This window comes from Chelon labrosus (genome assembly GCF_963514085.1).
Source record: "Chelon labrosus genome assembly, chromosome: 6".
NCBI lineage: Eukaryota > Metazoa > Chordata > Actinopteri > Mugiliformes > Mugilidae > Chelon > Chelon labrosus.
The window spans coordinates 25168894-25181886 of NC_140342.1; the positions used below are offsets into that span (position 1 = coordinate 25168894).

Here is a 12993-nt window from a genome sequence, read left to right on the forward strand (position 1 = left end):
AAGGAATGCTTTGCAGGAAAAATGCTTCAAAGTGGGAAAAATGGATATGTGGAAGGATTCGAGTGACTTGGCCGAGGACTAAATTGTGATTGCTAGACGTCTGGGTCAGAGCATCGACAAAATTGCAGCTCTTGTGTCGAGTTGCTATAAAAAGTTGATCAGGGGAGGGGAAGAAGGTGAACCAGAGACAAGGTCAAGGGCGGCCATGGCTCACTGATACACACAACAGACCTGGCTGCTGTAGCTCAAACTGCTGAGAAACGCTGGAGAAGAGCTGCTGGTTCTGATAAAAAGGAGACAGAAACACACAGTGGATCACAGTTTTGTTTTCGTACAGCTGCAGCGTCTGTGGGATGCGGGACTTGAAGGATCTGCTGCAAAACATCTTGTTATTTGTCGCGAACAGTCGACATTGTCTGAAGAAGCTTCACAGAGCCTGAGAGCCACAGAGCTAGAGCTAAGGAGATACCTGGAGCAGAGCCCAGGTCGTATGGGGAGACGGGGACACATCTGGATAAGGCCGAGAGACGGAGAAAAAAAATGACAAAAATAAAGCAGATCCACCGATCCTCACCTGTGGCTGATTGGGTTTTAGGACATTTAAGCCCTTGAACCAGCCAAGGACACTTGCACCGCCACTGCAAGCCCACTGGGGCTGCAAAGAGACGTGACGGCAACATGTATGCATGACAGAAACTAGAGTCTATGATCCCAGATGATTTATAGATTCATGAAAGACAGCATTCCTGGACGATCCCTTAGTTATGCTGCTACAAGTTTAGGCTGCTAGGGGACCTCCCATAATGCAACCTGTCTTTCTCAAACCTATCCTACAATTTATTTTCTAGTTTTCTAGTACGTGCAAGTACCAGAAACCACTTAAAGGGAAAACAAAACCTTGCTTTGCATCTTAAATTGATTAGACTGATATTTATTAATTAACTCTACAGTGATATTGGTAAAATTCAAACCAACAAGTGGAAAATGTCGACACCTAGCGGCGATTTGGAAGTATTACACAAGTGAAATGGGCTTCATCTGCTGAACATCATCTTTCCCGTGTCAAATAAAAACACAGAGGCAGCCCGGCTCAATAAAAATAGTTTTATTTACAGTGGCATGAATCATAAATTAACAAGCAGCATTGGCAAAAGCAACATTAGAGTCGACAGCTTGCATAAAAGTGTGTGTGTGTGTGTGTGTGTGTGTGTGTGTGTGTGTGTGTGTGTGTGAACGTCCGGACTTCTGCATAATAATAATAATAATAATAATAATAATAATTATAAAGCACCCACACTCTGAATAAAACTGTATATGTACCTCGGAGATGTTTAATATGAACATCACAGCAGAGAGGAAACTTCAAATAAAATAATAATAATAAAAAAATCTCTTTAAATGTCAAACAGCCTCCACTCTCCTCCTGCTGTGAGACGTTACACTGATTTACCACAGTACTGTGAAACACTTCCTGTTTTGTTAAAGGACAAAGAAGTATCTCAAAGGGGGACTCATCCTATAAAATAATATTCTATAACATTACAGCTGCTGTGTAGAGTGAGAACATTTCTTAACTGAACTCTCGACTAAAGCACCACCAACTTTGGCTTTAATTTGTCGAGTAATAAAAGGGAGTTGAAGAAATATTTTATATGTTTATATTCCTCAAAGAAATATCACATTTGGTATTGACTGGCATCAGTTCAATTTGTCGTAATAAATTAAGGGCCATTGTAGCGCGGTGAGCTCAGGTGTATGGAAGCCCATTTATGCCAAAAATAGAATTTACAATAAAAAAGTTTCTCAAAATTAAGAGAAACATTCACAAAAAAATTAATTAGAATCTTGAAATAAAATAATGAATCGTAATCTCAAAACAATTCTTCAAAATCACAAATTTGATTCAATAATGACTTATTGACTTATTCAGAAATACCTGAAACGTTCTTAAAAATAACGAGAAACTCTTTGAAGAATGAATTAGAATCTCAAAATAATCACTTAGTTTCTCAAAATTAGGAAAAAATTCACAAACTATCGAATTAGATTTTCAAAATAAAGCACAGGATCTCAAAAAATAACAAATTAGACAAATTGGAGCTTTCTCAAAAAATAGTGAGAAACTCTTAAAATAATGAATTAGAATTTTGAAATAAAACTTCTTCCAAATAATGTGACACTTTCTCAAAAGAACAAAATTTCAAAAAAATTCTTAAAATAATGAATTAGAATCTCATAATATTAACTTTCTCAAATTAAGAGAAACTTTCTTTAAAAAATTAATTAATCTTAAACTTTCCAAGATTGAGGAAATTTGATGAATCAGATGAGTTTTGAATTTTGATTTTACTTTATGCATCATTTTGGCAGCAGTGGGCTTCCATATCATACCGAGTAAATACAAATCTTTGTGGAAGAAATTCTAAAAACCCCCCTGACTGTCTAAAACATTCACTCACTCACTCAGCAGTATGTGTGACAGCAGTAATACACCTGTAAACCTTACAGTTACACAGCAGACAGCTACAGATCTAAGGCATCACGCTACGTCTTTAGCATCTTAAGGTACTTACATGAATTACAGTAATTTGCAGTTGATAAAATGTACACGTACAAATCAAGAAAAAGCTTCAGTATGTATATTCTACGAGTCCAAACTAAAAAAAAATCAAGAGAAATCATTCGCTTTCATTGTGTGAGCGCCGCGATCCTGCAGAGAGTTTGACATTCAGAATATTTCCATGGCTTACGTTTTCTCTCAGAGGTTAACATCTTTGGGATTTTTATAACATTCACCGGAGTATAATACACTGTAGTGACGGGAGAAATAAAGTGGCAACGAACGCTCAAGGTTATTTTCAGTGTTTTCATTTCGCACTCGTTTTCACATTCTCCTCATCGTACATCCACGTTCTTACAGTGTGAGTTTTACAGATTTTTCCAAAAGTACACGTCGCCAGTTTACAGTTTTGTTCCCAATTACGAGCTTATAAGAGTATGAGACAGCACCTAGTGAACAGCACCTTTCAAATGCATTTAATGAGACCAGTACCAAATGCTCCAGTCTGGATAAGTTCATATAGTCTGGAAGTGTAAAGGCTCTGGGACACATGCCGGTTGTGGAAATATAATTTAGAGTTAAATGCTAAAAAACAAACAAAAAAACAACGTACAAAATGCATGTAGAGACGTTCGTCTTTCAATAGATCAGCCACACCGAAAGAAAGACCCGACACAACAAACAACACACGTCATCACAGTCATTTTAAAATGAGCGGCAGTAGCATGGAGTTTTACTGGATGAACACGTGTTTGTTTTTTTGTTTTTTGGAGGCAAAGCTGCTTCGGAGGCAGAAATAAATGTCATCGGTTAAATGTCAGCAGGCAAAACAAACTCTCTTGATGATAAACCGCGACCATGAGCTTAGTTTAGGGTCCTATAATGCCAATATTTTACATGTCACCTGTGGTGTTAAGCTAGTGGCGCTAATGGCTAGCATCAGCTATATGCTACCTTCAGATGGTGTTGTGGCTACCTTGTTAATCTCAGGTAAACTCCACATGAAGAGAACCGTCTTGTGGTTATTTACAACCTCGTAACAGGAAATATTCTTAAAGGTCAGGTTTGCTAACGTTTTCAAAAATGGCGGAAGTTGTTGGCAAGTTAAACATATTATAATTTAGTCATATATGTTGTTTTTTTTCAAACAAGTCGGAGGAAAACATTGATATTCGACGGCCTCCTTTTATTCCGTCTTTACAGTTCCTAAATTAAGTTAGCCGCTTGTTAGCTTGCTAACTGTTAGCCTCTTTGGCTTCTAGCTGCTGTTAACCACTTGAACGCCAAGCATTTCGTTTACACGACATCCATTTGAAAGTTCCATTTGAAGCGAGCAATATTCACCATCTGTTTTAGCATGCTAGCCTTTAGTGCTAACCTTTGCTAAAAACAGTACACCTGAATGCATTTTTCAGGCTGAACCAAAGAACACTTGCTAAAGATAAAGAGCTAAGGGCTAAGAAAACAAATATAATCTTTATTGGTGCTTCACTGTAAAGTTGTTGATGCTACTTTTACTAGGTTAGCTTAGTCGCTACAGCAAAATGGCAATAACTTGTTGATTTATAGCTTTGAAAGCCAGTTAGCTAGCCTGTAAACGAGCTAAGGTTGTACGTAAGTCACAAGAGAATGGATAAAAAAAAATAAAAATATGAGAAGATTTTGTTTACATTTTGACTTTGTTAGCCAACTTTAGCGCCACGTACTGATGATTCATTGAACCAATGACATATTTCTGCCCTCTGACAAATGTTTGTTGAACTAAACTCCAACCAGCTGCTTTCAGATATCACATAGGGGAAGAAATGGGTATTAAAAATCTATATACACTATCTATACATCATATCCACCTTCATTCAAAAAGTCATTAAATAGGGACTCGGGCCCCCTGTAACTACAGCAGTTGAAATATATTAATTTTTAAAATCGACATCAACATGTACCATTTCGAGAGATTTTCTTAAAGATAGATATTCTTGATTTTTTTCATGTCATACAAAGAATCTCTAAAACAACTTCAAAACTATAAATAACTAAAATATTATTTTTTTTCTTTCATAAACTCTCTCATTTGTCGTCCAGGCTCTTAAACAGAACCGTAAAAAGATAAAAATCCAGAGGTTCCGTTTAAGCTCGTCGACGTCTCCTCTCCAGTGTCGAGCTGTGACGTTAGTTTCGGTTTCACACGCTCACAAATAATAATAATAATAATAATAATAATAATAATAATAAAACAACAAAAAAAAAAAAAATTTGCTCTATCACGAATCCACCACCTAAGAGACTTCAGAGAATCACAGCCGGATGTTTTCAGCGGGGAAACGTCAGGAATACATTCATCTGAACGAAGCACATTCTAACAGCAAACAATGTGATCTGGAACAAAGTTCGTTCGGTGCTTTACGCCGCCGCTGGACTATATTTGAGCCTCTTGTCTTAGACGTGACGCTACTACTTTACAATTTCCTTCACCGTTTCCTACGTTTGGTTTACACCTTTGAGCACAGCATTAATCCTGCAACGGCCTTCACTTGATTGTTTACAGAATACAATGTACAGATAAATATAACACGAGTTGATTAATTACTAAGGTTGAAAGCTTATTGTAAGCTACAGAGAATGACTGACCCTAAACTCTTACTGTGAGTGTGCTGTCAGGATGGTTCAGATGGCAGTTTCCCTGTAATTACTGTTTGTTTTATTTGCATAAAATGCGAAGTAGGGACTAAACCAGTCTGAGTGCAGTTCAGAAGGTTTGTACTTGTCTTGTTGGTCGTCGTCCTCTCTCTCTCTCTCTCCCTTTCTCTCTCTCTCTCTGTTTATGGCGACTCTGAGTTGGCTGGTGTGATAGAAGGGCAGTGTTTTCCCATCAGCTCCTTCATAACTTCCCTCGTGAGCTGAGGTCAGTCGCCTCGACTCAAACGCAGCCGGGGTCAGCAAAAATTCTGCAAAGGACAGAAAATTAAGAATTAATTGTAATGACAGAGCATACACAGGCTGGAGGTGAGCAACTTGTGTGAAGCAACAGTGGAAAAACTTTATAAACCTTTATTTATCTCAACATGCATTTCTTTGCGAACTGCAGCGGTCGTACTAGGTTTCTGGGGGGCCCCTGGCAAAGGAATGCTAGCCCCCTAGTCCAAACACGCAAAGACTAGCATAGGGTAGGTGGAAGGAGGCCTCTAGTGGTGGTTGTGGAATATTGTCAATGCACCATAGGGCCTTCAGGTTTGAGGGGGTGGGTGTCATTTTTGTCTACTTATGGGCAGTAAATTAACAAATGACAGGTTTTAAACACAAATGTCAGAGGACGCATTCTTGCATTCTAATTAAGGATAAAAATGCTAAACTGATTTTTAATTGCAAGGCATGAAAAGGAACAATTCTTATCTCCAGTGAAGTAGAAATACTAAAAAGGAAATCTACTTAAGACCTTTTGCCTTAATGTCAAACATGAAGTCGCCACTGAAAGATTGAAAACTAATTAGGACCTAAACTCGAGCCCTGAGGTACACCAATTTTTAAAACAGCTGATTCATAGCTGCGGGCAGACTGGCCACATAACAGAGCTAATCTCATTTTAATCTCTACCTCTAAACTTCAGACACTATATCTTGGTAAAATAACTGTAATAACACAAGATACTGCACTGAAGAATGTTTAACTCACAGAATTAGCTTCGCCCTCTTGCGTCAACATGTCAATTCCTGCAAGTTGCTCCAGGATCATGCTGCTGTCGCTCACCTATACCAGCAGAGTCATAAATATAATTACTACTCCTGAATGGCTATTTAGCAACAAGACACATACACAGGGAACGTCTGCTTCTTGAACTATCTTAAACTGTTGTTTCTTTCACCTGCTCTGTATTAATGGAGGTCATGGAGCCCATCTGTCCCGACATTGGGTTCATGTTGCCACCATTGTTGGCCATGGCAACGCCCATGCTCATGTTGTTGCCGTTGTACATTCCTCCATTTGGTTGTGTGGAGTACTGAGACTGGGACTGTTGGGGGTACACACTGAAAGAGAGATTACATGTTGACTCAGATCATAGTTTATTTTAAAACTATTTGCACACGAGACCGAGAGAACTATTAATGTGTCGTCACCTGTTGCTGGTGGAGACGTTGGCAGGATGTGGCCACCCGTTGAGGTTGGCACTAGGCTGGTAGCTGGGAGGTCCTCCCTGGTTCGGACCCTGGGGTTGGGTTTGGTGTTGGCTCTGGTTCTGCTGCATCATGGGGCTCTGGCCCTGACCCATCCTGGGGGACAATAGAGGGCTCTGAGGGGTGGCGGCCCCCCATGACACCGGATCCTGGTGTTGTTGCTGCTGGCTCATCCCTGGAGGGTAAAATGTGGCAGAAATAAATGTTTACAGTCTGGTACAAAAACAGTTTTTATCTCTATAGCTAATACCTCCATTCACGACAACTGCACAGGTGACACTTTCCATTTACACTGATCAGGCATAACATTATGACCACCTTCCTAATATTGTGTAGGTCTCCCTTGTGCCTCTAAAACAGTTGTGACTCATCAGAGAATGGACATGGACCTTCTGAGGGTGTCCTGTGGTGTCTGGCAACAGAATGTTGTTGGTGGGGGGCCTTTGAGGGGAGGGGCCTCTGTGGATCATCCCACAGATACTTGATCAGTTTGGGATCTAGTGAATTTGGAGGCCAGGTCAACACCTTGTGCTGTTCTTCATGTTTTTTGAGTTGTTCCTAAAGCGTTTTTGTGGCTGCATCCTGCTGGGGATGGCTGCTGCCATCAAGGAGTGTCATTGCTATGGGGTGGGGGTGCCTGGTCTGGTCTAGGTGGGTGCTACATGTCTAAGTAACATCCACACCAATGAATGCCAGGTCCAAAAGTTTCCCAACAGAACACTGAACTGTCACAAGATGGTCAGTGTTATTTAGTGTCAGTGGTCAGTGGTCATAATGTTGTGGTTGATCGGTGTATAATCTCCACAACAGGCAGTTGAAATCTCTGATGCAATTGAAATATAATACAAAAGCGTTGGCGGTTTGAGGTTCGTTCCTCGTGTGAGGAACTTGAATCTGACGCACTGATAGAAGACACACCACCACCACAGATATATTACCAGAACATATTCTAATGATTGGTTCATGTCAGGGTCAATATCACAAACAAAGGAAAGTTGTGGCTTGTTAATTTGAGTGTACACAGAAAATCTGATGCAACATTGTTGATTAGCACAAAAGAAATGATTTAATCAAGCAGCCGTCAACCACACCCAATCAACTTAAAAAAGGACTTCAAACATAGATGATATTAGATCACCGCCACCGCAACACAATAAAGCGACTACATCTTCCACAAAGCAGACACACACACAGACCGATATTGCGACGCCTCTGCTGTGCTGCGATCATATACCTGAACTGCTGAACTGGAAGGCACTGTGGTGTGATGGCGGACTCATTACCCCGCTGTACTGCCCGCCCACATTTCCCATCATGCCCTGGCTAGCCAGATGATGGCTGGGTGAGAGAGGGGAGGAGAAGGGGCTCGAGGAGCCGGGATGAGGAGGAGGAGGTGGAGGAGGAGAGGGCAGGCCTGTACCGTAGCTGGAGGCCGGGTAGGGGAACTGCTGCGGGTTGCCCTGGGGGAGCCGTGGGTTGGTGCCACCCATAGGCACTGGCGTGGCGGCGGCGCCCCCGTTGGGCATGTTAGGCGGCATGCTGATGCCCTGAGCCCGCATCATCATGGCACGCTGCTGATGCACGTGTTGCTGCTGCTGCTGCTGCTGCTGCTGCTGCTGTTGGCGCTGACGTAGGTGGTTGCTGAGGTACTCGCGCTGACGCTGGGCCAGCATCTGAGCGTTGAGGGTTCCCTGCAGGAGGAACAAACAGTCAGCTGTGTCAGTGCTTAGCGTGAAGGAACAAAGCTAAGAAACAAAGACCAAAGCGCAGCTGGTGGGGGAAATCATGTCATTGTGAATGAGAGGAAAGAGCAGACTGACCTGGTTTGGTACATTAGACCTTAGAGGTAGATTCATATTGGACACTCCACCCATCTGGTTCACCATTGGCTGACGGTTCTAGACAGGAGACAGAAAAAATAAGAAATGAACGGCGGAATACTTTTACTTTGTTTGTTCTCTAGCAGTTTTTAAGCAATCTGAAAGGTTTACTGCAGGCCACACTGTGAAGCACGGATCTAATAAAGTTTGATGTGTGCACATATTACGATGGTTAGTCAGAAGAAAATAAACATAAATGCGTAAAACATCATAAGCATGCGCCACAGCAAACAAAGAACGATGGTATATTTATGTGACTGACAAAAAGAAGGAGATGAGAAAACGTGGACCAGGTGTTGAGTAGGGAATAAAGGCGAACACCTGGGATGCTAATTTTGCAAAGGGAGCTTAAGTTAAGGATATTTTCTTAAGAATACATAAACATAGTTGCCTGGACCAGCCTTTTTGCACCTTAAAATGTCTGTACTTGCACGTTAAGCTGCTCACTTGTGCCTTAAATTGCCCCCTAAGTTTTCTGAATCTGAATCTGAATCTGAACTTTCAACGCTCACGAAATATCTGTGGGAGAAAGTTGGTCTGGGGTCACGCCATTGGGAGTTGATTATGCACAATTGATACCAGACTAATTCTGATAAGAATTTAGTCTGGAAATCTATGAATGTAACTGTGTGTATATCTATTTATATCTATTTATATATCCATCTATATATAGTATGTTAAGATGAAACAGAAGCAGTCAAACTATGAGACGGTTATCTTACATTTCTGACACAGCTAAAATCATCACACGTTGATCTGCTTGTGCTCACATTGTTATGTTCACACGCTATGTTAGTGCAGGGGTTTTAAGGGTCAGCACTACTGTATGGACATGTATCCTTAAGTCACTTTTTCTCACTACTGCCCTGGAGTACTGAACGCTGACAAACAACTTTAGCAAACCTGCACATGCAAAAAAAAACATGTATTACAACTGTATTTACGCATCGGATGGGGTTTGAACGTTTGCTCAGTTCTTAAAAATAATAAAATCATCTTGCACTCTTCCTTGTGAAGTGAGCTCAGACTTTCTGGGTGACTAATTTATGGTGAAGTTTCCTACCAGACTCTGAATTCAAAGTCTGCAGAAGTCGTGTCTCACATCTGAACACGCTGCTAATTAATGCTATTTTATTTATTTATTTATTTATTTTTTTGTGGCTGTACTATAAGCTGTTCTCGGCTGACTCTCCACCAGGTGGCAGCCAGGAGCAAAAACACATCTCTGGGTTCTGGTGGAGCTTCATTAAAATAAGTTGACATGAAGACACTTTCACAGCAAATTAAAATCTAATGCAAACCAACAACAGGTTAAGAGACATTTTCACATCTGAAAGTCTAGTCAGAACCACAGCGACTTTTTACACAAATGAGTTTGGAACTTAAATAAAAGAAGTTGGATGCACGAGTGAGTTTCATGAAACTGTCCCCGGGTGAATAGATTATACATGCATGACTGCCTGTTTTACGCCTGATAGATCACGAAGAGGAAAACGTAGCAGTGCACGTGCGCTCGTGGACTTTCACTGGGAAAATTAGCAGTTTGTCATTTCGACCTCGGCGCGACAAAGCCGGATGACGCATTACTGGAAAGCTGCCGTCATCCCCGTCATCAACCGACCCTCGTATCGTCTTCTCATCGACCGTGCAACTTTCGCCCGATACTTCTTTTTCAACGAATTACTCTGCAGTACGTAGCACACTTCTTTTTGGATGGAAAGATTGAAGACGGGTCAAATTCGACAGGAAGGCTAAGAAAATATATGTTTATTCTGTTTATCAAGATACGATATCAAATAAAAAAAACACTTATTCTCAAACCTGTTGACTGCTTTTCTATGGATTCATCCTGGCTGAAGTAAATCCATGCTGAGTTTTCACAAGGTTGGACTTTGAAAGTGAAACTCAGGCTAACGACTACTTGCAAACATGAAAACTTTAAACATCCGTAGCCACGTACCAGCTGGGCCTGGAGTCTGTGCTGCAGCTGGAGCCTCAGGTTGTTGGGCTGCGAGGGCACTATGGGATTGGGCCCCCCTGGTCTCATGCCAGTTGGCCTGGGTCCTACGCCTCCAGGCATCCTCACCATCGGCGGGTAGCCCGTCGGTGGCATCCTTTGTGGCCCCATGTGGCCGCTCATGGAGGGCCCGTGGTACCCGCCGTCGGGAGGCATGCCGCCGTAGCCCGGCTGGCCACCGTAGTGTTGACTATAGAGGGGAGGCTTCATGCTGGCTACGGGGTCTGAGGAGCCCAGGTACTGGTCTTGGTCTGTCAGAGAATTCTGCAGGGTGGTGACAGAAAGAAGTTTTCTTTTTGTTCTATAATGTGTTTTAGAACTTTCAGAATTAAGGAAGTTGCGTTTTTGTTCACCTGTCCCGCCAGCGTGGGGATTCCCAGCATCTTGTCGATCTCCTCCAGACCCTCGTAGTCCTTCAGCACCGAGCACAGCTGGTTCAGCAGTGCTCCTTCATCCGGCGGGCCTTCGTGCCCGTTGCCGCAGCACCCCATGCCTTCCTCCTGGGGAGCGCCGTACGGTGGCCTGCAAGGGAAATGACCGTCGTGTCATCGCACTGAACCGTAAAACGTCCTTTATGCTCCGGGGTGGTGAGAACGCCATACCTGCTTTGGTTTCCATAATGATCCATCATCATTCGGTCTGACCAGGGAGCAGTCTGATTGGGCGGAGGTTGTTGCTGAGGGTAGGGAGAGGCTGCCATCTCCATGTCTGCAGGACAGAAAGAAGAACGTAAAAACAGTAAGAGAGCTGAAGCCAGTTTCTGTCTTTCTAGTATATCTTTATCTTCTCACCGTTGCCCATCATCTGCATGTTGACCATGGCTTTGGACCCAGGTGGGCCTCTTGTGGGGTGCATAGAGTTCATGTTGGGGACCATGCGACCAGGTCCAACTCCCTGGCCCATCATCGGCCCTGCAGGGCCCCCCATGGGTCCCTGGGCGCCCCAACCCTGCTGCATGGCGCCTCGCATGCCTGGATTAAGGAGACCAGATGTATTTTGAGGTTTTCTAGAGCAACTTTATACAATAAACTTTAAAACAAAGACGCGTTTCAAGATTTGGTTTTATTCAGCTACAAATAAATCTTTGTATTTTTGTGATTTTCTTGGAGTAAATAGAAAAGTTGTGTCAAAATGTAGTGTGCAGACATAAATGATTATATTCTACTCTGCTTTACCTGTATTGGTCATGGCAGCCTGGTTGACCATGCCTGTGTGGGCTCCCATCATGCCTTGGTGCTGCTGCTGCTGCATTAAGGAGTAGGGTCCGTTGTTCCTGTGCTGAGGAGGGAAAGGCCTCGGGCCGCTGGGACCCATACTGTTGTCCAGAGACATGCTCCTCATTGGAGGACCACCTTGACCCGGCTGGCCGGGCCTGGCACCATTAAAGCCTAAAGTGAGGAAAATATATTCTCTTATTCATACAATACACACAAAGAAATCTGAATTATTATTGTTGTTTCATAGAGATTATATTTAATGCTGATGGTGTACCTGCAGGGCTGATGGGGGGAAAGGCTCTGTGCTGGCTGGGGGGGCTGCTGCTGCTGTTAGTCATCTGCAGGATGTCACCGATGATGGTCTGTTTGTCCGCAGAGGAGCCAGGTGGAGCAGAGGAAGAAGATGACGAAGAGGTGGCCCTACCTCTGGCTGGTGGCTGGCTGGGAAACTGCTGCTGCTGCTGCTGCTGCTGCTGCTGCTGCTGCTGCTGCTGCTGCTGCTGGCCGCCACTTTGCAGATCCTCCAGCAGGTCCTCCAGCTCACTGGCCTGAGATCGGCCACATGACAAAGAACAAAGGTCAGAACATACGCGGAAGATGAAACGGTTTCTTCCTCAGAGATAAAACTGTCAGTGAAGTTTTAATTATATTTTGGGCCTTGTGTGAAACGTGACATTGGCTGCGTTTTGTGCTCCTGGTGGCGTCATGCACTGATTTTAAATGTGCAGCAGTGAAACCCAGATCATTTTTCATCGTTGTTCTTAATTTAAAGCAAAAGCAGCAACATCACGACCAGAGAAAACTCTAAGATTGTAATCAAAGGGACGGCCTCGTATCTTTAAAACATCTTCTTTAATTCGTTTAATGTCGATGACGTTGAAATAAAGCTGCCAGGTGATGAAACTAAAAAGAAACGGTATGCCTTCAGTTCAGGTACAAACATATAAAAATATCTCAAGTGCATTCGGAGTATTTCAAACACATCATGTAAAATAATAAAGAAATAAGAGAGACAAAAAATGTAAATAACTAAAGTGTGTAAAAGCCGATGTTCATTCCTGATGACAACCGACAGAAATGGAAACCTCCCCCCGTCCCGTCAGTAATTCAGTGTAACTTAACCCACCACACACACACACACACACACACA

At 42.7% G+C, this 12993-nt stretch overlaps 1 protein-coding gene across 3 annotated transcripts in view; it reads right to left on the minus strand.

The window, feature by feature from the left end:
* Positions 1 to 627: 627 nt before the first annotated feature.
* LOC311489226 (nuclear receptor coactivator 2-like) overlaps positions 628 to 12993 on the minus strand; it is a 49675-nt gene continuing 37309 nt past the window's right edge. The window contains exons 12-23 of one of the 3 annotated variants that reach the window (XM_084546198.1): positions 12118 to 12391; positions 11802 to 12014; positions 11418 to 11597; positions 11229 to 11334; positions 10980 to 11148; positions 10570 to 10890; positions 8550 to 8627; positions 7964 to 8420; positions 6673 to 6904; positions 6420 to 6582; positions 6230 to 6304; positions 628 to 5505 (exon numbers count right to left, since the gene is read on the minus strand). In XM_084546198.1, the coding sequence (XP_084402324.1) occupies positions 5494 to 5505; positions 6230 to 6304; positions 6420 to 6582; positions 6673 to 6904; positions 7964 to 8420; positions 8550 to 8627; positions 10570 to 10890; positions 10980 to 11148; positions 11229 to 11334; positions 11418 to 11597; positions 11802 to 12014; positions 12118 to 12391 (2280 nt within the window). In that variant the 3' untranslated portion in view covers positions 628 to 5493. The remainder of the gene's footprint in view (positions 5506 to 6229; positions 6305 to 6419; positions 6583 to 6672; positions 6905 to 7963; positions 8421 to 8549; positions 8628 to 10569; positions 10891 to 10979; positions 11149 to 11228; positions 11335 to 11417; positions 11598 to 11801; positions 12015 to 12117; positions 12392 to 12993) is intronic. The other 2 variants (XM_084546200.1, XM_084546199.1) reach the window with 2 other exon arrangements.